Here is a 27,831-nt window from a genome sequence, read left to right as displayed (position 1 = left end):
CGCCAGGTGTTGCAGAAGTGCCGCGAATACAACGTGCCCACACATCACTTGTTCATCGATTTCAAATCGGCGTATGATAAAATCGATCGAGAACAGCTATGGCAGATTATGCACGAATACGGATTCCCGGATAAACTGATACGATTGATCAAGGCAACGATGGATCGAGTGATGTGCGTAGTTCGAGTATCAGGGACACTCTCGAGTCACTTCGAATCTCGCAGAGGGTTATGGCAAGGTGATGGTCTTTCGTGCTTGCTGTTCAACATTGCTTTAGAGGGTGTAATAAGGAAAGCGGGGATAAACACGAGTGGAACGATTTTCACGAAGTTTGTTCAGCTGCTTGGTTTCGCTGATGATATTGATATTATAGCTCGTAAATTTGAGACGATGGCGGAAACGTACATCCGACTATAGAGTGATGCCAGACGAATCGGATTAGTCATTAATGTGTCGAAGTCAAAGTACATGATGGCAAAGGGCTCTAGGGAGGAATCACCGCGCCCGTTACCCCGAACTTATATCGACGGTGATGAAATCGAGGCGGTTGAAGAATTCGTGTACTTGGGCTCACTGGTGACCGCCGACATCGACACCAGCAGAGAAATTCAGAGGCGCATTGTGGCAGGAAATCGTTCTTACTTTGGACTCCGCAGAACTCTACGATCGAATAAAGTTCGCCGTAACACGAAGTTAACCATCTACAAAACGCTGATTAGACCGGTCGTCCTCTATGGGCACGAAACATGGACCCTACGTGCAGAGGACTAACGCGCCCTTGGAGTTTTCGAACGGAAGGTGTTGCGCACCATCTACGGCGGAGTGCAGATGGAAGACGGGACTTGGAGAAGGCGAATGAACCACAAGCTGCATCAGCTGCTGAGAGAACCAACCATCGTCCACACCTCGAAAATCGGGAGGCTACGGTGGGCGGGTCACGTCATCAGGATGTCGGATAGCAACCCGACTAAAATGGTTCTCGAGAGTCATCCAACCGGTACAAGAAGACGTGGAGCGCAGCGAGCTAGATGGGTCGACCAAGTGGAGGACGATCTGCGGACCCTACGCAGAGTGCGGAACTGGAGACAAACAGCCATGGACCGAGTGGATTGGAGGCGGCTACTATGTACAGCAGAAGCCACCCCGGCCTTAGCCTGATCGGTAAGGTAAGTAAATGCAAATGTACAGCACATGCATTTATGTTTCTTTAGCAATAGCTGTCTACGTGCTGCAATATGTGGCACTAAATTTGTTTTCAGTGGGGCCCTTTCCGACTTCAATATTGCTTCAATGAGGTGTTTAAAGTATTGCCGCATTATATTCACAATTTTAAATATCAATATATAGCAAAATTGATACACTCATATACGGCGGCGTGGTTCCTTTGGTAGTGTTTTTTTCAAAACAGTTATCAAAGATGGGATCACTCACTTGCAAAGAGCTACACTCACTTGCTGTTTTCTCAGCTCAAATGCGTGCTATCAAGGAACGATGCATGGACGACTTTTGCCTTTTAGTTTTCTCTAGAAGTTTTCCGAATAAAGTAGGGCTCGCATACGCATATAATAGACATGAGGGAGCTGCAAAAGTAACTCTACAAGGTAAATTACACTCACCTCGTGGAAAAACGCTTTCGCAGCTCTGTCACGGCTTTCGCAATCACGGCACAAGGCAATCCTTTTGATGCAACTCTCGGAGACCGTCATGGAACCTTGTAACAACTCTTAAATCACCCATGAAGGCCACTTGGAACCTTTCGTAATAAATGGACTTGTGGAGTTAACCCTCCTAAGATCTCCGAATGAGTGTAATCAGTTTCGTACCTTTTAATTCCGCCCTATGGAAGCCCTATTCCTCCAGTGGATAACTGACACTGAGGAAGATTACAAGTGGTAGTCGAAATACGCGTATCTGTCAAAGGATAAGCAACATAGGGCGGAATTCAAAGGTACGAATCTGATTACACTCATTCGAAGAGGGTATTCTGCTTAGCGGGTTCGAAAAGTCAGTACAAGACCTCCTAAGATGTTAGGTTTTCCGCACCACGATGACCTAGTGTACATTCAGCGTGCCTGTCTGGGTCATATTGACCCCTACTAAGGTTAAATATAAATATTCAATTTGTTTCAAAATAGTGTTACAATTCTCCATCATTGTCCTTTTATAATATAATCAGTAAATAGGTCTTATGTGAAATCATCATTCTTGAGCGATAATTAAAGGTCCATCCAAGCTAGTCAAATAATGGGCATTGTTTAAACTTACCCCCGCTGGAACAGATCAACATTGTAGAACTTGTACAGCTCCACGGCAAACTCAATGGTCGCCTGCAGATCGGCCATAATCCCCGCTGCTGAAGTTATCGTTCCTGGAGCAAGTAACGGATCACAAGAGGTTATGCTTATCTGCGCCGGAAAATTTCGAATTTCTTTTACGATCCATCTATGCTGGTTGGGTCCTCCTTGTTCACTGAACCGCGTCGCTGTGTTTATCCCTCATTTAAGATGCTCATTTTCACTAACGACCCGACCACCATCACCACCGCACATGTTCACTCCACCGATTCATACTTTCGGCCCTGTGTTTTCACCAGATTTTCACTTCACTTTTCTTCTCTTGCTATTTATTAGTATTCACCTTTCGCATCACCACACCAAGGACCCTTCAAGGATCGCATAAATCTTTCCATTCGTTGGCAGGGGATCTCACTGTCGTGGCCAAGTGATGCAAAGTTATATCTCTAGCCCACTTTAATTTCCCTCGAAATGTTTGAGGATTTAAACGTTTATCTTCTATCACGTTTCATTCATCGCCGTCCAATTTCGTTCCGGCTAGGCGCAGAGATTTTCTTTCTTGTCCGCATAATCGCCACCCGTCCACAGACGCAAGCATGGGCGTATTTTTCCTTAAAGCTGCTGCCTCCGGTTCACATAATAAATCGTTTTCCTATAGAAAAGACAAGATGGAGAGAAGATGTCGGTAAGATTATTTGTTTGATACGGTTCGGTTGTGGGTTCGGAGGGTCTAAGAGCTAGAAAATCTACAGCTTACGACATAATAAAAGCATATACACATATATTTGATTACCGTCAAAAGAGGTCACATTGATCACTTTGCATGGAAGGTTTGAGTTGATACTTCTCGTTTACGAAACTTTTTTGCATGATTGGTGATTTTTTTTTAATTACCTTCACGATCCCAATTGGTTAAAATTAGTTAACCCGATCAATGTTACCCCGCACTACGTTACAAACACATTTTTTCGGTGATCACTGTCCTAAGGAGTGTTCATAGCTAGTTCCCAGACAAAGTTATTCATAAAACAAAGAACCAGGAAAATCGTTTTTATTCGTTTCCTTACTGCTGCGGGACCCTAGCCAGTGCGAAACAATCTGGGTGGATGTGGGCATCCCATGCCATCTCGATGAGGCTATATCTTGCGTTTATTTTTGTGCTTCCTGGCGGAAGAACAAGCTACATGGGGAAAAACATTCGCACAAATGTTTTTCGCTCGTTATTCTTTTTCGGTTCAGAAGGTGTGATAAGTGGGCGGCTGATAGGAAATGTCTACAGAGTTTTATTTTTTGTGTGTAGAACCCTTTTTGACCTCTCCTTCATGTGAGAGGGTGACTGAACTGAAATATGATCAAAATATATGTATCCCTTACGGGCTAGTTTTGGACCGAAAAGATCTAGAGGCTTGAACGTTAACTTTAGTAAATGTATCACAAGCTCTGCCCCCGTCCAGCTAAATATTTTTTGAGAGCAGTTTGCTGCTGTCATTTCTAATCACTGTTAATAAACTTTATACTTATTACCAAAGTTCAACCAATTTAAATCAAGAATACAGATTAAAAATACTACCCAATTTGCTTTTAATATTATTTTACTCGATTTAGCTTTGAGCTTCAAAATTCTAATGTTGACTTCTGTGGAGACGCATGGTTGTTCAGGATGATTGAAAACTACACTAACGGGAAGAATAAAAAATAGAGATTCAAATATTGACATTGATTAATATGTAGACATCAAATTTTACCCCGTGTAACACCAACATTTTCCAATCAAATAAACAATTCTTCACCCTTACCTTACCGGTCAGACTAAGGCCTGAATGGCCTCTACTGTACATAGTAGCCGTCTCCATTCTACTCGGTCTATGGCTATGTACCTCCAGTTCTGCACTCTGTGTAGGGTCCGCAGATCGTGCTCCACTTGATCGATCCATCTAGCTCGCTGCGCACCACGTCTTCTTGTACCGGTCGGATGACTCTCGAGAACCATTTTAGTCGGGTTGCTATCCGACATCCTGATGACGTCACCCGTCTACCATAGCTTCCCGATTTTCACGGTGTGGACGATGGTTGGTTCTCTCAGCAGCTGAGGCAGTTCACGGTCCATTCGCCTTCTCCAATTTCCGTCTTCCTTCTGCACTCCGCCGTAGATAGTACGCAGCACCTTCCGTTCGAAAACTCCAAGAAAACGATGGTCCTCTGCACTTAGAGTCCTTGCTTAGTGTACATTTAATCAGCGTTTTGTAGACAGTTAACTTCGTGTGACGGTGAAGTTTATTTGATCGTAGAGTTTTGCGGAGTCCAAAGTAAGCACGTCTCTGAATTTCTCTGTTGGTGTCGTTGTTGGCGGTCACCAGTGAGCCCAAATACACGAATTCTTCAACCGCCCCGATTTCATCACCGTCGATAGCAATTCGGAGTGGCGGGCGCGGTGATTCCTTCTTGGAGCCATTTGCCATCATGTACTTTGTCTTCGACACATTAATGATTATTCCGATTCGCCTGGCTTCACATTTTAGTCGGATGTACGTTTTCGCCATCGTCTCAAATTTGTGAGCTATAATATCAACATCATCAGCAAAACCATCAGCTGATCGGACTTCGTGAATACCGTTCCACTCGTGTTTATTTCCGCTCTCCTTATCACACCCTTTAAAGCAATGTTGAACAGTAAGCACGAAAGACCATCACTTTGCCGTTACCCTCTACGAGATTCGAAGGGACTCGAGAGCAGGGCCCTACATTTTCAATTTCAATTGAAATTTTCAGACGAAGTTTGTAAACAATGGTTTCAATCGTCAATGGAAACAAGGCGCCGTCGTCGTCGCTCAGCCCGACTGTCATCGTCACCGATGAACCGACGGTGCTGCGTCGTCGCAGACGCCACTTTGTTTCGCACTCACAGGCTCACGTACGCTCGTTAGACATCGAATGAATTTCTCTGTTATAACTCAGTTAATGAGTGTAACAACCGGCAAATCTGTGTAATGTTAATGTATGCTATGCATATTTTACTGAAATAGTTCATTTCCCATAAAAATATTAAGCAAACATATATTTTAGACAATTTGAAAATTTCAATTGAATCCCAGTCGGTGTGAAAATGAGCCGCCACCCGTCGTTGCGTCGAAGAAAGTGACAAGAAGGGCGGCTGAAGCGAAGCGCATGCAAGTTGTTTTGAATGTTCCCGTCGTCGGCGTCCGTCCGATGCTGATGGGCGCTCGCTTTCAGCGTCATGTTTTGGTTTCGACGATGTAGGCCCCTGCTCGAGAGTAACCCTGATACTCGAACTACGCACTTCACACGATCCGTCGTCGCCTTGATCAATCGTATCAGTTTATCCGGGAATCCGTATTCGTGCATAATCTGCCATAGCTGGTTTCGATCAATTTTATCATACGCCGATTTAAAATCGATGAACAAGTGATGTGTGGACACGTTGTATTCGCGGCATTTCTGCAACATCTGGCGGATGGCGAACATCTGGTCCGTTGTAACGTAACGTGTATCGTTCACCCATGAATCCAGCATGATATTGCCCCAAGAACTCTCTTGCAAGCGGTGATAGACGGCGGCATAAAATTTGAGAGAGTATTTTGTAGGCAGCGCGCAGTAGTTAGATCGCGCTATAGTTCATGCCATCCAACTTGTCACCCTTTTTGTTGATGGGACTCATGATACCTTCCATCCATTCCCCCGTAAATACTTCCTCCTCTAAAATCTTGGTAATGACCCAGTGTAGTGCTCTAACCAGGGCTTCTCCACCGTATTTTAGAAGCTCGTTTGGTAGTTGATCTGCTCCAGCGGCTTTGTTGTTTTTCAACCGTCCAATCTTCTCCTGAATCTCTCGTCGTCCTATGCATGTACTTCGTGATCCTCCAGAAAACCAAGTTCTGCCTTCTCCGCGCCTGTCTATAACGTGCCTCATTCGCCCTTGTACGGTGTTGTAACATTTTCGCCCATACTGCATTCTTCTTTGTGTAACATTAAATACACAGCGCAACATTTTTTTTATCTCAATCAAGAGCCAACTTATGTGTCTCCGACAGATTTTGGGCCGCTGAATCCGAATTCGGGCTCAGATTTGCTCCAGCACGTCACAATTTTGAGCTATACCTCAATTTATAGGGCAAAATATGCTATTTTGGGTTTTTTTGATTGCTAGCCATCAAGTATGGAAATATTTTTTTAAAGCAATCGAAGGGTAAATTGGTCAATTAACATCTAAATTAACGACTGATGCAAAATATTTCATTTTACCAAACCAAATTTGATAGATTTAAGCATTTTACGTTAGTCACAAACATCCACCCATCATCTGTTACTGTTACGAAACTGGTTCCTCGTGGAAAGCAAATTGAGGACCTATCGTTTGTATCCTTCAAAGTAACGGTTACTAAAGCAGCTTCAAACGTAGTTGGCGACTCGTTTTACTGGTCAGAGGGTATATCGGTCCGTCCTTTCGAGCCCAACCAAAAAACGCCTCTGCGGTTCGTCTTCCAAATTCGCAGTAGAATCAGCCCACAACCTATCAATGTCCTGTTCGCCACACCCGGGACGCACATTGTTATGCACTATGGAAGCCCCGGAGCCCCCCAGCACAGTCCAGACCATCCAGCCAGCGCTCAACAACCGTCCCGGTCCTGTGTCTGGGCAGGCGGAAGGGGTCTTCCAGAATGTGTCTCCAGGCAAGTTAATTTAATGTATGAACCTTATCCGCACTGATGATGTCAATTACAACAGATCGATGCACAACAATTTGCACTACGGAAGCCCCGGAGCCTGCCAGCACAGTCTGGACTAGGTGATGGGGTCTTCCAGCCTATGCTATCAGGCGAGTATAATTCATCAATGAACATAACCAGCTCTGATGCCATTATTACCCCTAGTGAAGTCGACCAAAATAAGTCGCACCTTTTCGAATATTCGGACGCACATCAATTCGCACAACGGGAGACCCGGAACCTCCCATCACAGTCCAGACCATCCAGCCAGCGGCCTGCAGTCGTCCCGGTCCTGTGTTTGGGTCTGGCGGAAAGGTCTCCCGCCCTGTGCCATCAGGCAAGTATTCGCTATATATGAACTGTATATGCTCTGACGAGGTTTCACCATGCAGCTCAAGGGATGCCAACGAAGATATCACGCCACGGTCCAGTTCTTTCCAATGTCAACGCCAAAGTTCTCCTCAGCCTCCGGGACGCACAATACTTAGCTCTATGGAAGCCCCGAAGCCACCCATCACAGTCCAGACCTTCCAGCCAGCGACCTGCAGTCGTCCCGGTCCTGTGTTTGGGTCGGATGGGCAGACAATTAAACGTTCCATAATAAATACAAAATTTCCCATAAATAATTCCAAAAGTCCCAGTGAAGAAACAGGGGTGTAAGCAGTAATAAATAACAAAAGTTCCGTAAACAAATAGAAAAATGCATAAATAAATCAAAAGTTTCCATAAATAATTGATTTTTGAGCAATTAAAAACGTCAAAAATGCAATGAATAAACCAACTGTTGCAATAAAAAAAGCTAATTTTCCCACCAAATAACTTCAAATTTTCCATAAGTAAATCCGATTTTTCCATAATAAATTAGAAAATTCACAATAAAAAATATCGAAAAAGCAATAAAAAATTCAAAAAATGCAATAAAAAATGACGAAATTACCCATGAAAAACAAATGCAGTATGAGACAGTGAAATGCTGAATCGCACTTATGTGAATGAATCGACTGAAAAGCTTGCGTAACTATGATTGCAATTTACCGAACAATTGCTTGCTGTCCGAACAACTCGCTATCGCTCGTCGGACCTAAAAAAAGGGATAACATCTATGTTTGCATTATACCGGGCAAATTCTTGAATCTGTGGTTTGCCTAGAACCGAATCGATGCAGTTGCGGTGCATCGGATATCGGAAACTTCGGCGGCCTTCTCCCGCCTCAGTTCCTCAATCCTCTATGCGGCTTCGCCACATGGTCTATGTAATTTTTGGCTCAAAATGCATTTACGTTTATTGCTCGTTTTTTGACATTTATTGATAATTTATTTTTTTGTTATTGCACTTTTTGAATTATTTATTGCTTTTTCGATATTTTTTTATTGTGAATTTTCTAATTTATTATGGAAAAATCGGATTTATTTATGGAAAATTCGAAGTTTTTTGGTGGGAAAATTGGCTTTTTTTATTGCAACAGTTGATTTATTCATTGCATTTTTGACGTTTTTAATTGCTCAAAAATCAATTATTTATGGAAACTTTTGATTTATTTATGCACTTTTCTATTTGTTTATGGAACTTTTGTTATTTATTACTGCTTACACCCCTGTTTCTTCACTGGGACTTTTGGAATTATTTATGACGAATGATCACTTTCTTATGAGTCGTTTATATTTTAGCCGGTCGGATGGAGGGGTCTTCCAAACGACGTCTCTAGGCAAGTACGATCAAGCCAATAGCATGATTCGCACTGATGATATTACTTCCGGCAGCTGTGATGAACACGTTGGTGAAAATGGAGACATTCACGAATCTTCGGTGGTATTCAACGGTCGTCAATTGCTCATATACTACCAGAACGTTAGAGGATTACGCACTAAAATCGATGACTTCGTGTTAACCGCATCAGAATCTCACTACGACGTTATTGTTTTGACCGAGACTTGGCTCGATGAACGTATATTCTCAGCCCAACTGTTTGGCAACTCATTCACCGTTTTCCGAAACGATCGAAATAGGACTAACAGTGAAAAGTCACGAGGCGGTGGCGTTCTTATCTCGGTCTCCACACGTTGGTCTTGCTGCTTAGATCCTTCCATTGTCAGCAATACACTTGAGCATCTGTGGGTTAGGATCAAAATCGCTTCTAGTTGCTTTCACCTTGGCGTTATGTATCTACCACCAGACCGGAAATTCAACCTCTTGGACATCAATAACCACATTAGCTCGTTAGGGGCGGTTATTTCCAACATGACACTCTCGGACCAAATTCTGCAATTTGGGGACTACAACCAATCCGATCTTTCTTGGTCAACTTCTGATGATGGATTGCCTTCAGTAGATGCTATAAACTCGAACATGTCTGCAGCCAGGATCTTTTCGTAAAGGAAATTTCCTTGACTTCTTCGGGCATAGAGTATCTTCGTGCCTGCCACACGATATACACATGCAAAATGGTCATTGGCAGAGGAAGCTCTCAGTTAATAACTGTGGAAGTGCTCATAGAACACTAAGCTGAGAAGCAGGCTTTGTCCCAGTGAGGACGTTACGCCAAGAAGAGGAGGATGTCTGCAGCCTGTTCTTCCTTGCTGGATGGATTCTGTCTTCATGGCTTAACCCAGATCAACCATGTGGCTAATTGTTATGGTGGACTACTCGACCTTGTGCTGACAAACGAGCCTCGTAATTGTATTGTTTCGGAAGCGATCGAACCATTAACTACCCTCGACCAAGCTCACCCAGCATTGCAAGTCTCTTTGAAGTTGAGTCAAGCTGTTCGGTTCGAAGACATTGCAGATCTTTCAGGGTTGGATTTTCGACGTGCTGACTACGTAGCTCTAAGCGCAGCAATTCAAGCTATTGACTGGAGTTTCATCGAAACATCGGATTGCATCGACAGTGCAGTAGAATTCTTCAACGAAGTAGTAAATCGTGCTATCATCGACTGCGTACCGCCTCGACTGCCTATTCGTAAGCCGGCTTGGTCCAACAGACGTCTTCGCACTCTTAAAAGATTAAGATCGAAAGCTTTACGTAGATATTGCGCATCAAGATGTACACTGCTGAAACAACAGTTTAACAGAGCTAGTCAGCGATACCGATTGTACAATCGTTTTCTCTACAAACGATATGTGATTCGCACACAGGAAGATCTACGTCGTAATCCCAAGCGTTTCTGGTCATTTGTGGATTCAAAAAGAAAACAAAATGGACTACCCGTTGAAATGTTTTTAGGCAACGAAACCGCGAGAACCTCTCTTGAAAAATGCAACCTCTTTGCTACCCATTTTAAGCAAGTTTTTAACGACGAATCAGAATCACCTCAGGAGATCTCTGATGCTCTTCAGGACACACCATTAGACGTAATCGATTTCAACACTTTTAGCATAACATCCCGTCACGTCGAATCTGCCATTGGAAAAATGAAAACTTCCTACTCAGCGGGTCCGGATGGCATTCCGTCAAGCCTGATTGTTAAATGTGCTGAAGCTTTCATCGACCCTCTAACTGTGCTCTTCAATGCATCTTTGCAGCAGAGCAAATTTCCCACTGCTTGGAAAGATTCCGTAATGTTTCCGGTTTTCAAAAAAGGAGACAAATCAAACGTCGAAAATTATCGCGGTATCACATCGCTTTGCGCTTGTTCCAAAGTCTTTGAAATAATCATCAATGATTCACTCTTTGCTAGCTGCCAGAACTATATATCCCAGGATCAACATGGATTTTTTCCTAAGCGCTCCGTATCGACAAATTTAGTAGACTTTGTTACAACTTGTCTCCGTAACATGGATTCTGGACTTCAAGTCGATGCTGTATACACCGATCTCAAAGCTGCCTTTGACAGAGTAGATCACGGCATTCTACTAGCTAGGCTGAAAAAAATTGGTATGTCATCGCCCTTCGTCTGCTGGTTTAGCTCATATCTCACCGACCGCGCACTGTGTGTTGAAATTGGATCCGCTCGGTCTGCAGTTTTCACCAATTTATCCGGAGTTCCACAAGGGAGTAATCTTGGGCCATTGCTCTTCATCATTTTTATAAATGAAGTTGAAATGCTGCTTCCACCTGAATTTCGCTTGTTTTATGCAGACGATGTAAAGATCTACATGGTGATCAGAGGCCTCGAGGATTGCTGGAATCTACAGAAACTGATCGATAAGTTCGAAGGATGGGTGCTCTAGGAATTATCTCACTCTTAGTATAAGTAAATGTAACGTTATTTCGTACAGTCGTAAGGCTAAGCCCTTATTTTTTCCTTACACTATTGCCGGTCTTCAATTAGAACGTGTTCACCAAGTTAAAGATTTGGGTGTTACATTAGACTGCGCACTCACTTTTCGCGGACATTATACCGATATTATTAATAATAATTAATAATTGATCCATTGTGCTTACGAGCATTGTATTGTTCGCTGGTAAGATCTATTTTGGAGTCGGCTGTGATTGTTTGGTGCCCTTATCATGCAAATTGGATCACCCGAATTGAGTCTATTCAAAAAAAGTTTGTTAGATACGCACTTCGGAATCTCCCCTGGAAAGATCTTTTAAATTTTCCTTCGTACGATAGTCGATGTCGTTTGCTTGGACTGAATACTCTTGAACGTAGACGCTTCCATGTTCAGGCGATATTCATAGCGAAAGTTTTACAAGGCAAGGTAGACTCTTCCGTAATACTTAACGAAATTAACTTATATGCACCGGAAGGACAACTTCGGCAACGAGACTTTCTACAGCTCGGTTCATGGAACGCCTAGTATGCTCAACACGATCCAATAAGATTCATGTGTGCTTCTTTCAATAGGGTTTTTGAAATATTTGACTTTAACTTATCTATCGACTCATTTCGAAATAGGCTTAATAATAATAGTCATTAAGGTTTTTAAATGTAACTGTGAAATGTATTTTGTTTTTAATTTTAAATTAGTGTTAATTAAGTTCATTAAGACTAAAAAATGTCAGATGAATGTAAATGTGAATAAATGCAAATGTAAATGTAAATGTTAGTAAGGCCGTTCGCAATGCTGTTTTATTTTGTATGGCGAGTTTTAAAAATTTTAAAACTCGCCATACAAAATAAAACAGTATTGCGAACGGTCTAAGTAAACTTGCATGCAACTTTTGGAGGGTGACTTGTATGAGAAATATCGTACCTGACTACCTGACAGCAGCTCGATGTTGAGCCATGGCGTTCGACTTCGACACGTGAAAGAGACTTGATCCCTGGGGAGACTTGTTCCCCCCATATTTTCTCGGAATCAAAAACGATTTTCTTCTAGCATAATTTTTCCAAAACTACTCCTGGACAAAAGACTATGTTTTGGCTACAAGTGATTTCGATTGCATATTATGGTATATGCGAATATTGGTTACTTTCGAGAAGATTTAACTTATGTAGGAAATGACTGTCGTTCTTGCTCGATTTAGTTTTTTGTTTGATGGTCGGGAGATCTCGAGGTGGCTTTGTGGGGTAAGGAAGTGCTTCGAACCATCATACCACGGGAGGCTGTAAAGTTTACGCATCGCTGGCCGTTATCATTTGATACGGCGTGCAGGCTGTTTCGCCCGATTACCGGTCTGTACATTTCCTCCATGTAATTCTTCATTGTTTCGATACCCGCCCACGTGCGTGAGCAATTGAAATGAAGGACAACATAGCCGCCTGTGATGTAGAGCGCAAGTTTCGAACAGCAAATACGTGCTGCATGTAACAACCTAGAGTAAACAGGGGAAGATGTCCTCATCCTGCTTTCGTTAGCTGAAACCGCAACTAAATTAAGTTTTATCATTATATATGGTCTTCTACAAAATTGTTCCTTAGGGTATCAACTATCATTTTTTCAATTATGAGCCAAATCAAACTCATCCAACGTGCGTGCTGAATAAGAGAATGGAGGTCATCCAATCTAAATATATATATATATATATATATATATATATATATATATATATATATATATACATATATATATATATATATATATATATATATATATATATATATATATATATATATATATATATATATATATATATATATATATATATATATATATATATATATATATATATATATATATATATATATATATATATATATATATATATATATATATATATATATATCTATATATAAAAATGAGTTAAAAGTTCCTTTGAGGCAACAAAACTCAAGAACGGGTGGACCGATCAGCACGAGTCTTGCATGGCTCGATTCGTATTCGTTGTGGCTGTGTTTATATGTACAAAAAGTTACGAAAATAACCTAAAAATGTAAAGAAAATGGAAACTACCGAATTGGCATGAATTGGGAGGAAAATTAACACGATCGTAATAAAACCGATCAAGTGTGCCGTGCTACAAACAGTTGTCAAACCACCACAATCAAAAATGGCAAAACAACGTTTGCCGGGACAGCTAGTATATATATCTATATATAAAAATGCAGTGGCATACGTGGGACCGCGCATAACTTGCGAACGGAAGGTCCGATTTTGATCGTCTTAGTTTTGTTCTGTTAGTTTTCACCCGAGGAAGGTTTATGAGGCAAAAAACATGGAAAAATTGAGAGTTTTTGAAAATCGATCTTACATATGTTTTGTGACCGGGGACTTGGTCTTAGATGGAAACTTGAAACGTCAAAAAACGCAGTAGGCAAGACAAAGTTTGCCGGGTACAGCTAGTTTGCCATATATTTGGACTGAAGATCCCATACAAACCTTCAACTCATTTGCGCCAGCTCAGTTTTAAAAAACCATTATAGAATGTTGTGATGCCGGGCCCGTGGCGTAGTTGGTCACACGTTCGCTTCATATGCGGATGGTCATGGGTTTGATTCCCAGCCCCGGCTCTTGCAATTTTTCGTCAGTCGCTTTTCCCCCGAGAGTAACTGACACTGACCCTCTTCTGAGCCCCATGGCTCAAACGGACCCGGATACCTGGACATCGGCGAACTGCTACTCATAATGGACCCCCAATCGGACTGGAAAGGAACAACGGCCATCCATCATCATCCTTGTGCTCGTCATTCTACTAGGTATAAAGTAGAAAAAGTGAAAGCAGCAGAAAGGCAACCAGTTTGATAAAGTAGAATAGAATCTAGGCGCTGTACAAAATGTAAGTGCAGCTGTCAATTGAAATTGCTCACGTAGTGCCCCAGTGGACAATAGAGCTGTAAATTAGGTTAAGTGAAGAAGAATAAAAAAAAGAATGTTGTGATAGAAATTAATAATAATAATATAAAAAAATATTTCAGTTTTTAATTTGCCTTTTGATGAATATTTCGTGAATTTGTTTAAACTTTCTTTATGATCCGCTTTTTTAACACTAGGAGCACCGAGATCAAAAAAGTTACGCGGAGCACCGGGATCGAAAATTTGTTGTAACTAAATTTTTAATTGGCTATATCTCAGCAATGGCTCAACCGATTTTCTAAATTTTTTTATCAATCTCATGTCCAAATCTTAAAATTTCAGATGCTTGAACAGAAATTGTTCTAGGGGTGTTCAAATTCCCTCTAGAACAGTGCAACCGATACAAATTTTGTTTCGTTATGCTTATCTGGCTGTAAACGTTCCAAATATTTCAGAAAACATCATAAATCTGAGGTGTTCAAATGAAAATAGTAGAAGATAACTGGATGCATATCGTTAATCTAACAGAAACATATTTTGAACATCCCTAGCGCTCCCGGCACAGTGGCTAGTTGCTATTAAATTTTCAATTGACTATATCTCAGCAATGGCTCAACCGATTTTCAAAATTCTTTTACCAATCTCTTGTCCGAATCCTAAAGTTTCCGATAATTGAACAGAAATTATTATAGGGGTGTTCAAATTTTCTCTAGATCAGTGCAACCGATACACTTTTTTTCGACATGTTTATCTGGCTGTAAACGTTCCAAATATTTTAGTAAACATCATAAATCTGAAATGTTCAAATGAAAATAGTATAAGATAACGATACATATCGTTAATCTAACAGAAAAATATTTTGAACATCCCTAGCGCTCTCGGCACAGTGATTAGTTGCAATTAAATTTTCAATTGGTTATATCTCAGCGATGGCTCAACCGATTTTCAAAATTATTTTACCAATCTCTCGTTCGAATATTCAAGTTTCAAACAAATGAACAATTTTTATTCTAGGGATGTTCAAATTTCTCTAGAACAGTGCAATCGATATAATTTGTTCGACATGTTTACCTAATTGTAAACGATACATGCGCTTCCGTAGACATGATTAATTTGTATGGTGCAAATGGGAATCGTATTCAATAAAATATTTTGAACATCCCTAGCGCTCCACGCACGATGGTCGAAAATTAGTTGAAGCTTCATTTTAAATCAGCTATATTTCTGCGATTACTTAACCGATTTTAAATTGGGTTCTTTAGAGGTATCCGGATTATTTCATAATCGGATTCACCGCCCAACAATTAGTCGAAATCCAAAATTTCATAATTTTCGGAGTTCGGGAACTATTTTTAAAATGCATTTAAAGTTTGTATGGGGAAATTTTTTTGTTCGGGTCGAACTGTCACTTTAGCGATTGAACTGTCATTCTATCCACAAAAATGAAAATTGTTTTGTTAATTTAACCATCAAAACAAAGGTACTGGAATCCAAAAAAATCACGTTATACTTAGAAAAATGAGCTCTTTCGATTAGGCTATAGAAAATAGCCATATTTTTTCACTAAACAACCCAATTATTTTTTTTACTAATATGTTGTCCTAATCTTCTAGTTTCAGATAAATGAATGAAAAATAATCTAGGGCTGGTCAAATTTTCTCCATACCAGTGCAGCAGAAATGATTTTTTGCGACCAGTTTTTCTTCATTGTGAACCTTTCAAATATTTCCGTAAATATCAAACATCTATGTGATTCAAATGAGAATAGTATTAGATAACCGAATGCTTATAGTGAATCTCACAGAAAAATATATTAAACATCTCTTGAGCTCCCGAAATTGAGATCAAATTTTAGCTGCAACCAACATTTGAATCTTACATATCTCAGCGATGGCTCAACCGATTTTCAAAATGCTTTTAGAACTCTCTTATCATAATCTTCAAGGTTCAAACAATTCAACATTATAGGGGTGTTCAAATTTCCTCTGTGCAACCGATATATTTTTTTTTCGATATGTTTACCAATTTAAACGTTCCATAAATTTCCGTAGGCATAATCTATGTGTGTGGTTTATATTAGAATAGCATAAGAATAATTATTTTGAATATCCCTAGCGCTCCAGGCACGGTGATCGAATTAGTTTAAACAAAATTTTTAATCAGCAGTATCTCTGCGATGGCTTAACCGATTTTCAAAATTCTTCTAGTAACATGTTCTGCAGTTATTCAAGATTCAAACAATTGAAAAAATCATTATGAGGGCGTTCAAATTTCCTTCAAACCATTACTACCATTACATTTTTTCAATTTGCTCATTTATTGCAAAAGTTCAAAATTTTACCCCAAACATCATACATAAATCTACGTGGTTGAAATGAAAATTGTATAAGATTACTGCATGCATATCTCAGCCGGTTTTCAGGGTTTGTTTTAAAAATATGTTGCGCAAACCTTCAATTTTCAGACAGTTTAACAAAAATCATTCCATGGTTGCTGTGTAACAACAACAGCAACAGTGCAACCTAAAAAAAATATTTTTCAACATATTTGCCTCATTGTAATCATTCTGAATATTTCGCATACTAGCACTCCCAGTACGTTAAATTCTTAAGTTCCACAGTTCGTAGCTAAGAGTTGTATTTACTAATTACCATTTTTGCCTTAATATATCACGTGACATGCACGAAGATTCTCTTTGAAAAGACTACACCGTCTTCAACCAGAGGTTGTACAGATTGAACGATCACAAATATGAGACAACGGATAACACACGAAAAACCCAATAGTCGTCCAGTGATGAATTTTCCGTTTCACGAAAAGTTTTCACCGACTGGAGCAGGAATCGAACCCAAACTGCGAGGCTTACGAAACGCCTAGACGACTGACGCCTCTAACCGCACGGCCACGAAGGCCACAAAGATTCTCTTTAGTAGTAGTCAAAGTTTTTTACACGAAGTTTTTTCCTTCCATCATAAAAATCAGTTTTGTACCAGTTTAATTTCTCTTTTTTTATTACGAAATTCAACGAAACGGCTTGACGGTTTTTGAAACATTGATGTAGTGAAAATATTCATGACTCATTCACACTAATTCAGTGTAAACCAAATGTTCATCAAAATAAAAAAAAATCAACAATTCAAATCTGTGTCAATTGGAACAATTCTCGCAATATTTATGGAACACTTTTGCTCTATGTGTTTTGCAAATACATGCCGCACATGTAGCACAAAATATGCTGCTCCTTATTTTTCCGTGTACACAGTAGTAGCATATTGATTTCGTTGCAGATTTTCGATGTGAAGCCGGCTCTCCAGTACACGCAAGGCACACATATTCTGAGCTGTGAGGCTACCTACATGTTTCCGGCATTTTTATACTTTTCTCATTTGAAGCCAGCAAATTGATGATGTTTGCGGATTTTTTTCATAACGCTTACAATGAAGTGAAAATGACTGAAAAAATGTGTGTCGGTTGCACTGTTCTGAAGGAAGTTTGAACACCCCTAGAACGTATTTTGTTCATTTGTTTGAAGTTCGAAGACTTGAACAACATATTAGCAAAATAACTTTGAAAATCAGTTGTGCTATTGCTGCGATATTGCAGATTGCAGATTTAGTCATCGTTATAGGAGCGCTAGGGATGTCCCAAAATTTTTTCTGTGACAGTTTCAGAACGTTTACAATTAGGTAAACATTGTATCGGTTATCTGGTTCAGGGGAAATTTTAACATCTCTAGAATGATTTTTGTTCAATTGTCTAAAACTTGAAGATTCGATAAGTAAAAGAATATAAAAAAACCAGTTGAGTTATTTTGAGAGATATAGCCAATTGAAAATTTATTTATAGTTTAATTTCAATCACCGAGTGTGTTTTTATGTGATTCACAATATGTATCCTTTTATGTTATACTGTTCTAATAAGAATCTCGCAGATTTCTCATGCTTGTGAAAATATTTAGAACGTTCACAATGAAGTAAACAAGTCGAAAAAAATACACCGGATGCAGAGCTCTTGAGGAAATTTGAACACAAAACAAAATTCTGACAAGAGATTAGTCAAATAATATGGCAAATCGGTCAAGTCATCGCTGACATATAGCCCATTGAAAATATAGTTACAGCCGAATTTCGATCACAATGCCGGTAGTGCTAGGGATGTTCAATTTACTATGTAGTTCACAATATGTATCAAGTGATCTTATGCTATTCTCATTAGAATCACGAAGATTTATGATGTTTACCGAAATATTTAGAACTTTTACAATGATATAAATATTTTGAAACAAGTTGAACTGTTCAAAAGGCAATTTGAACACCTCTAGAAGGTTTTTTTTTCAAACTTCTGTAATTTGAAGATTCGTACAAGAGATTGGTAAAATAATTTTGAAAATCGGTTGAGCAATCGCTGAGATATATGCGATTGAAAATTTAATTACAGTCAAGCATCGGTCATAATTCAAGGAGCACTAGGGATGTTCAACATCTTTTTAATTGAGGTTTACTGCATGTATCCAGATAGATCTTATACTATTCCCGTTTGAATAATGTAGGTTTATGATGTTCAAGGAAATATTTTGAACGTCCTCAATGAAGAAAAAATGGCTGAAAAATATCGTATCTTCTGCACTGATATGGAAAAAATTGGACCACCCCTAGAATATTTTTTATTCAATTATCTGAAACTAGAAGATTAGGACAACATGTAAGGAAAATAATTTTGAAAATCGGTTAAGCCATCGCTGAGATATAGCTGATTTAAAATTTAGTTTCAACAAATTTTCGATCATCGTGCTGGGAGCACTAGGAATGTTCAAAATATTTTATCTTATACTGTACCCCACACATTCATTATGCGTACAGTAATTTTCAGACCCCTTCCAATTAGATAAACATTTTGAAAAAAAAATATATCGGTTGCACTGTTCTAGAAGAAATTTGAACACCCCTAGAAAAATTTCTGTTCAATTATCTGAAACTTTAGGATTCGGAAAAGAGATTGGTAAAAGAATTTTGAAAATCGGTTGAGCCGTTGCTGAGATATAGTCAATTGAAAATTTAATTGCAACTAGCCACTGTGCCGCTGAGCACTAGGGATGTTCAAAATATTTTATCTTATACTATACCACACACATCCATTATGCGTACAGTAATTTTCAGACCGCTTCCAATTAGGTAAACATTTAAAAATATATATATCGGTTGCACGGTTCTAGAGGAAATTTGAACACCCCTAAAATAATTTCTGTTCAATTATCTGAAACTTTAGGATTCGGAGAAGAGATTGGTAAAAAAATTTTGAAAATCGGTTGAGCCGTTGCTGAGATATAGTCAATTGAAAATTTAATTACAACTAGCCACTGCCGAGAGCGCTAGGGATGTTCAAAATATTTTTCGATTGTATTTACGATATGCATCCAGCTATTTTATACTATATTCATGTGAACCACGCAGATTTATGATGTTTACTGAAATATTTTGCTCGTTTACAATTAAATAAGCATGTCGAAAAAAATTTGTATCGGTTGCACTGTTCTAGAGGAAATTTGAGCACCCCTAGAATAATTTCTGTTCAATCATCTGAAATTTTAGAATTCGGACATGAGATTGATAAAAAAAAATTTGAAAATCGGTTGAGCCATTGCTGAGATATAGCCAATTAAAAATTTAGTTACAACAAATTTTTGATCTTGGGGCCGGGAGTGTTAATGAAATTTAACGCTTATGAAAATTCTTCACACAACTCGTTTTCCCTGTACCATTTTACTCTAAGGGATGGATGGATCTTTCCAGTTCCAAAATGTTTATATTGACGCCCACGGCAGACGTTCGTTTTCCGTGCCGTACCACGAGGCATTGATTTTCAGCAATATGTACTTAGTTAAAATGTTCTACACTTTCGGGCCTTCCCCGACTCCGGGAGCATTAATTTAATAAAACTGAATTTGTCGCTAATAACACCTTCCAGGAAGTTGGCCAGACACATGAACCTCGTCGACCTGTCGTCGCTTTTACCATGCCGGCACTTACCGCTCATGGTCTAGTGGTTGATGTATTCGCAGTCTAACAAGGTCTCGCTTTCCTTTTCTCGTCCATTTCGGTTACCTCTCGGGCTGGTTGACAAATTTTAATAAATGTCAAAATCTTAAATGCAAATACACCCTCCGGTGCGCCATCGTTTCCTGGTAGAGCACCACAAGCGGAGGCACATTCAGGGTTGAAAGGGCACTGTAGAAACTCGCATCTTGCTGCTGTTGGTGGTTCACTTCCCAGCACATCCGCCCACTCACATTAGGTACTGACTGAGGAGACGAAACACTCACCACTTTTGCACCGTGACGGTAGGATAAAGTTTCCTAATTCAAGGCCAGCCTGCCGTTTCCCGGTTGTTGGTTGAAAGAGAAGGAAACCGAGTCGCAGTAGCATCGTAAGCATGAGCTACCATGAGCAGGGAAGGATGGTACTAAATGCGGTGTTGTTCAAATTCTAGGACAATACGCTTGGAAACGAATGACAGTGTGGTGTAGGGGAGACTGGGGAGACTTGATCCCTTTTTCTTAATTTGCCTGTTACTTAAAGAAAACATACAAAACTAGATCCATTTTTCGTACAGAATAACAGGTAAACATCTATTGCAAGTTTATACAAAACAGAAGGGCTTTGAATTATTGTTAAAGTTTTCAAAACTGTGTTTTTATGGAGGCATGTCTTATGATGTATTTTTCAATAATGGGTCAAAATTGATCCCCTTTTGAGCACATGATTAATTTAAAGGGAAAATAACTCCAGAAGCTTCCTATTCATTTTCTTTTCAAGTTTTCTTGCATTTTTGATGAATACGGTGTATTTGAAATTATAAGATTCCCTTAAATTGTTAAGGATATGCCGTATCTTCAAAATGGGGAGACTTGATCCCCTTTTCATGGTTTGTACTAAAATAATAATTATCTGACACGTTTTATCATTGAATATACTAGAATTCCGAGTAAATAGAGGCTCCCAAATTGAATTTTATTTTTCACATGTATAATGTGTGTGTAATCCTCGAGGGATCAAGACTCCCCATGTCACTGTTGTATACACTAAGCTACATCAATTGAAATATTTATATAACAGCCTCATTTGAATAAATACGTTTGATAGCTCTTTATTTATACTATGTCCTGTGAAATTTTGACACGGTTTGGTTCAATTTTCGCAAAGTTATTGAGATTTTTCGGACTCGCCTAAAAGATTTCTGAAAGATTGAAAACAAATCATCAGCCATTAAAAAATAATGCAATAAACAATTAAAATCAATTGTAGCCAAAACATTGTCGTCTGTCCAGATGTCGTTTTGGAAAAAACATGCTGGAAGAAAACTGTTTTTGATTTCGAGAAAATATGGGGGGAACAAGTCTCCCCAGGGATCAAGTCTCCTCAGTCTCCCCTATTGATGGTCACTATATAAACCTGAAGAGCATATTTTCTAACGGAACTAAAATCTCTGGTGCTTAATGGATCAATTCCCAATTAGAATGTATCTAGTTGTTGCAGTTGATAAAATCATAGACACGCAAAATTCCCGTGGCACAGGTATATATTATGGATTATGATCCACTTAATGTCACTTGCATTCTCCTCTCAAAGGTACTGAAAATGATGTTGATTAACTGGTCGATTCTGATACAAGCATTGCTCAGTGATAAGGAGTGTAACGAAATAAAAATTCTGAATAAATCCTAGAAAAAAAGAGAACTCAGAATAAACAATGCAATATCAAAGATGATTTCCTCATGTATACATTTTTAAGTTTTCCTTTGCTTGCGGGAGCGAATGTTATCATTGGAAGTGCCACGGAGAAGTGGGCTCTCCCAGCGAAATGTAATTTATTTGCAAATTTAATGGAAAATTGAATATTTCCTTAGGACCGACCTGCCTTACAAAATAAAAATGTTTGCATTCATTGTAAACATAGCCTGCCAGAAACTAATGAAAGATACATGTTTGCTTCCAAACAATTTTATATTTGTGGCCTGAACAAATTGAGAAAATGTATGTTTTTACCTCAAATATATTTGGTTTTACCATTCTGCGTGAACCACCAGGATTATTATTGGCGACTACTCCAGTTGCAGTGACGCATATCAGCTCTAAGAGGGACCCAACAGAAATGACTACTAAATTCATAAACCATATGATCGAGATTGGAGAGGCAGAGGGAACTGCGTTGAACCCGTTCGCGCGAAGAGGACTGGCAAGATCGCCATTATAAGAGGCTGGTGTGCCCATCAGAGAGCAGGAGGCAGCAGGCCCAACAGGTGGAGCACGAGGCGGCGCAGCGAGGAAGCACAGCTGATCGGCGCGGACCTCATGCGAGCTCTGATCCGCAACAGCAGCGGCCTACCAAAGATGTTGGTAGTGGCTAACCAGCTGGATGAGCTGATCGGACTAACATCAGCAAGCACCAATATCAGCAAGGACCTGAAGTAGGTACGATCTCCTGATTGAAGGGCGGAGCACGGCTGATGCGAGCAGGGAAGAGAGGTCCATCCAAACAGACAGCTTCTTCTATGCTGGAAACGCGACAATGGTGCACACGACCATACAGCTCGACGAAACTGTAGCGGAGAGGTCAAATCGCCCTGCGACTCGAGCTGCATGGCCGAAACCTGCCGAGAATACACGGAACGCCGGTAGCAAGAAGCGTCCGGCAGAGGCGGACGGGAAGTCGCAGAGGATAAAATGGACGGTCAGCGCGAGCATCCAGACTCCAAAGTTGGTAGCAAAACACGCAAGGGGCAGGGAAACCAAGCCCCAGGAGGCTAACCCTTAGAGAAACGGTGGCCAACCGGACCGAGGAAAGAAGAGCCTTTTAATTACGGTTGGAATAAAAAGATAGAGTTGAGAAAAGTGGAACCAGTTCACAAACGCGAACGGAGCGACGCGCGGTTCTTCAAAACTGAGCCGGATACATACGCCGAGCTGTTGAGGGCCATGCGAGGCGAAAATCTCGCTGCTGTGCGCGGATCTAGTGCTGAAGAAGGGGACGATCAAGAAAGGCATCGGCTGCAAGGCACTAAGGACTGTATCGGAAATTAACTATATATGTTCAAAACATCCTAAAAAATAATTTATTCAAGTTATAAATAATTTTATTTTTGGAGGTACTATATAAATCCTCAGAAAAAGGAATGGCACTTTTGCTTTTATAAAAATAATTATTTTACATGGTCATCAATCTCAAAGTTTAAACGCATGATCTTGAAATTTTGGACACCTCTTAAAAATTTGAAATTGCGGAAAAAATGCATTTTTTTTTGATTTTTTAAAATATATTAGCGCAAATATATTCTTTCCCAGATTGCTCATAATATAGGTAAAAAAATTTTTTCAAGAAAAAAATCGATTCCATTTTAGCGCAATTCTTAAAAATGAAAAAAGGTCATTTTTCAGGGACCCTATTTTTTAATGCTCATTCAAAGCACGATTACGCAAATAAAAAATACATCAAATTGATGATTCCATTTTTTTTAAATTGGAAATGTTTGTAAACTTCACGACGAGGTAGCTTTAGTAGAGAACGGAATTGTATAACCTTTGAAGATATTTAAAACAGACTGTCAAAGTTCGACAAAAAATTAGTGTTTTTTTAGGATAGGTCATTTTTTAAATGTTGAGGGTTTTTCGATCATAAATATTTCTTTTTTTAAGTTGGTGTTCGGTGATATGTTATGTGTACATAACTGCTAACAATAATTAATATTTTTTGGATTTTTCGCCGTACAAGTTTTATTCGCTACAGGTTATTGAAACGCTGAAAAATCTTTAAAAAACAACAATTTGTCCAAAATTTTAATTTGTGAGATGTATTCATTCTACAATATTTTCAACAATGCTAAACATTTTTCAATTTTTTTCAGGCTGTTCTAAACTTGACTGTATTGTGATGATTTGATAGAAGAACCGAAATGATAAGACCAAACATGCTTCGAGATAGAGCATCCTGAATGTTTATAGTTAATTTCCGATACAGTCCTTAGCTCAGAAGGTATTGGTAAAAAAGTGCAGGTGAGAGTCCTAACGGCGGAGGCGACTCTCCAGTATAAAAACCTGGACGAGAAAACCAACGCAGAGGAGCTTGCAGCCGCACTTAAGCACCTTGTGCATCGATCCACCTGCGAAAGGCAGACAGGTGACTGCAGTCAGCATCTACGTGCCCCCTGAGGCGTGTTTCAAGTGCTTCGAAAAAGGACACAAATTGTGGGCGTGTGAAGGCTCCAACAGGAGCAAACTCTGCAGGAAGTGCAGAGTGGAATGCCACATCGAAGTGCAATTTGGCACCAAAATGCCTGATTTCCAAGGCGAACAAGGGTCACACGACGGTCGGGACTAAAAGTCCAGCCAACCGACGATAATGCAGGTTATACAGCTTAACCAATAGAAATACACTAGAACTCCAATGGCGCTGTAGTCACTTTTCTCATTTAATTATTTTAATAACTTTAATAGTAAGAAATCAAAGCTTGTTTTCCTCAGAGATGGCGCCACCACATTAAAAGTAAAATCATTTTTCTTGTATGGACAAATAGCTGGCTTGCACTTGTTCCGCATCGCAGCGATTTGTACCCTGGGGCAAAAAGTTGCAAATTAGAAACAAAATCATTATGCCTACGCGTTTCTTCCGGATTCATTACAGTAATAGAGAATTTATTACGCCACCATACAAATTGCAAGCTGTTTACTTCTTTTTTTCTGACTGGCATTTTCCACCCGTGCTGCGCATGATGTTTCCGAGTGGATAGGTGCAGGCGGCGCCGCTGTATATGTGAAAAATACATGGAACGCGAGCGCCGTCTATGATTCCGTAGCGCAAACTTTTCTGCTTGTTTACACTGTTATCACGTTTACCTCATTTATCAGAAAAGCGCCTCTACCGGCACTCTAGCAAAAACGCAGCTGATTACTTCCTATTGCAATAACTTACTATTTTTAAGAGGCCATCTTGTAGAGGACCTTTTGTTTTGGTAAACAAACTTAACTTGACACTTCTAGTACCGCTGCTGACGCTGTAAGGGCGTGGCAAACTAGATGTTAGTCACATGAATAGTCGCGACATTGGACTTCTGTGGCTAGTTATTCTACTGCTAAACCTGAACCACCGTGAAGCCGCACAACAGTTGCTGTGGTAGACAGTCTAGGAGTCAAGTACAGACATGGCACTACTATCGGCCCATACCGTATCCCTCCCGATAACGGGTACTGGATAGCAGATAAGGCCAAGCTAGTGGCGATCGGTACAACCGGTCGTTTTCCGGTCCATGAAATAATTTCCACGTCGCTCGAGGGCTTCGCAATAGCGAAGATCAACGGGGTGTACTACCCCAAGCAGCACACTTTGTTACAACTAAATCACGGTAATTTCTACGCGACAAATTCAAAAATCGATTTTAAATGACTGCAACGTCGATTTCTAAAGCTATGTCACCGAAAAAGCGCAGGAGGTGGAGCCTTTGTGCAACATGTCGTTCGTCGCATAAGAGATTAGATGGTAACCGATATGTAATATAGTTTGTTTACACATCAGAAGAAAAATAAACTCAAAGTTACATTGCTTGCTTCGTCATAACAATAGGAAGTAATCAGCTGCGTTTTTGCTAGAGTGCCGGTAGAGGCGCTTTTCTGATAAATGTGGTAAACGTGATAACAGTGTAAACAAGCAGAAAAGTTTGCGCTACGGAATCATAGATGGCGCTCGTGTTCCACGTGTTTTTCACATATACAGCGGCGCCGCCTGCACCTATCCACTCGGAAACATCATGCACAGCACGGGTGGAAAATGCCAGTCAGAAAAAAAGAAGTAAACAGCTTGCAATTTGTATGGTGGCGTAATAAATTCTCTATTACTGTAATGAATCCGGAAGAAACGCGTAGGCATAATGATTTTGTTTCTAATTTGCAACTTTTTGCCCCAGGGTACAAATCGCTGCGATGCGGAACAAGTGCATGCCAGCGATTTGTCCATACAAGAAAAATGATTTTACTTTTAATGTGGTGGCGCCATCTCTGAGAAAAAAAACCTTTGATTTCTCACTATTATGGAAAATAAACGGTGGATCAAAAACATGGCAATGACGATTGGAAAAAGTATCTCTCAAGGGAAATGGAAATGTGTTTCGTTGGTGCACCGTCCTAAAATTGACTGGCAATTTGATTTTTCTGGTGAAATTGTCAATTTTACTAGCGGAGAATGCGTGCGCTTGCGAAATTCGAGAATTTTAGCATATACATTTGCATATCGCATTGATTCGTTGTACGATTTTTGAACGGGAAAAAAGATACTAGGTTTGTAAGGCCAATTTATTCGTCAATTCTGATGACTTTTCGTTTCTATTCTGTTTGCTTACGACTCCATAATCATAATTGAAAAATATATTAGTTCAGTTTTCTTGTAACAGGTACAACTAATCGCCATTGTGATGATTGCGCAGAGCCTACATTGCTGGTTGGATGTTTGAAGATATCAATATTCACCACAAACATTACTTCATACAGAACTATAAGTTTGAAAGCAATTTTTTTTAATTCACAGAACCGTCATACTTAAGTTTTTTTTTAACGTAAACCCGTGTTTCGACCCAAAAAGATAGCTTTAAGAAAATTTCACAAGATAAATTGTGTTTGGGGCTGTCCATAAACCACGTCGTCATGAGGGGGGGGGGGGGGGGGTTTCGGCTAATGACCATTTTGTATGGACTAATAAAAAATTTAGTATGGACTAATGACCACGCGGGGGGGGGGGGGGGAAAGTCCCACAAAAATGACCACGTGGTTTATGAACAGCCCCTTTCCTCCATCAAAAAAATATACTCAAAAGTAGGGTATCGCGCTACTTGGGCGGTGGCTAGGGCGGTGGTTTTCTTCGTCTGTTATTTTCGTCTGTTTTCCACTGTAACTCGGTCAATTTTGAACCGATTGACTTGAAATTTTGTACACGGGTAGATACTATACCTATCTCACCGCATTCCCAGAATTGTGTCAATTGGTTCAAGATTGACTGAGTTATAGTGGAAAACAGACGAATATAGAAGCCACCGCCCAAGTAGCGCGATTCCCTAGGCAAATTCAACCCCAGACCGCCGCTCCCCTTAAGCAAACAACTCAAATTTGAGTACATTTTCCCGAAATTGACTTGTTTTGCACAAGATCTCTCCCCTTGGGTCGATGCATCTTTATTTTTTTTTGGGGAAGTAGTTTATTCGATATACTCTATTTTTTGGTAAAATTTACCCAAAATATATGTAGTTTACCGTGAGCTACTTTAACATAATAAGTTCTAAACATCGTATTTGTTAAGTTCCAGCATACAAACATATCTAATTACTAAATACTTTTGACATGCAGTGTTGATCTTCACCTACTAGTAGCAGCTAGGTTGCACAATTGTGACCAAGTAGTCGTTTGTTTTTGTGCGTCTCATATGCGTTCACAATGAAACAACAAAAAGTTACACTGTCGTCATTTGGAAACGACTTTCGGTAACATGATACATGGCAACTAAACATTGACTTCGCAGCAACTGGTCTGGTCATTTGTTTTGGTCTTTGGTTTCGATGTAACAAGATAAAGTCAAGAATGTAACTTTCTGCATTTGACAGTTCACGAGCATATTACATGAAAACTACCATGTGACATAAATGTAGCTTCTGCAAACTTAAGG

General features: G+C 39.8%; 1 protein-coding gene across 1 annotated transcript in view; it reads right to left on the bottom strand.

The window, feature by feature from the left end:
• The window catches only part of LOC109426171 (uncharacterized), a 275,931-nt gene that overhangs the window by 217,684 nt on the left and 30,416 nt on the right, over nt 1–27,831 (bottom strand). Inside the window, exon 2 of the mRNA XM_062852538.1 lies at nt 2,266–2,946. Within this exon, the coding sequence (XP_062708522.1) occupies nt 2,266–2,342 (77 nt within the window). The 5' untranslated portion in view covers nt 2,343–2,946. The remainder of the gene's footprint in view (nt 1–2,265; nt 2,947–27,831) is intronic.

The sequence above is a fragment of the Aedes albopictus genome, chromosome 2 (genome assembly GCF_035046485.1).
Source record: "Aedes albopictus strain Foshan chromosome 2, AalbF5, whole genome shotgun sequence".
In the NCBI taxonomy this organism is placed as follows: domain Eukaryota; kingdom Metazoa; phylum Arthropoda; class Insecta; order Diptera; family Culicidae; genus Aedes; species Aedes albopictus.
This window is presented reverse-complemented; position numbering and strand designations above follow the sequence as displayed.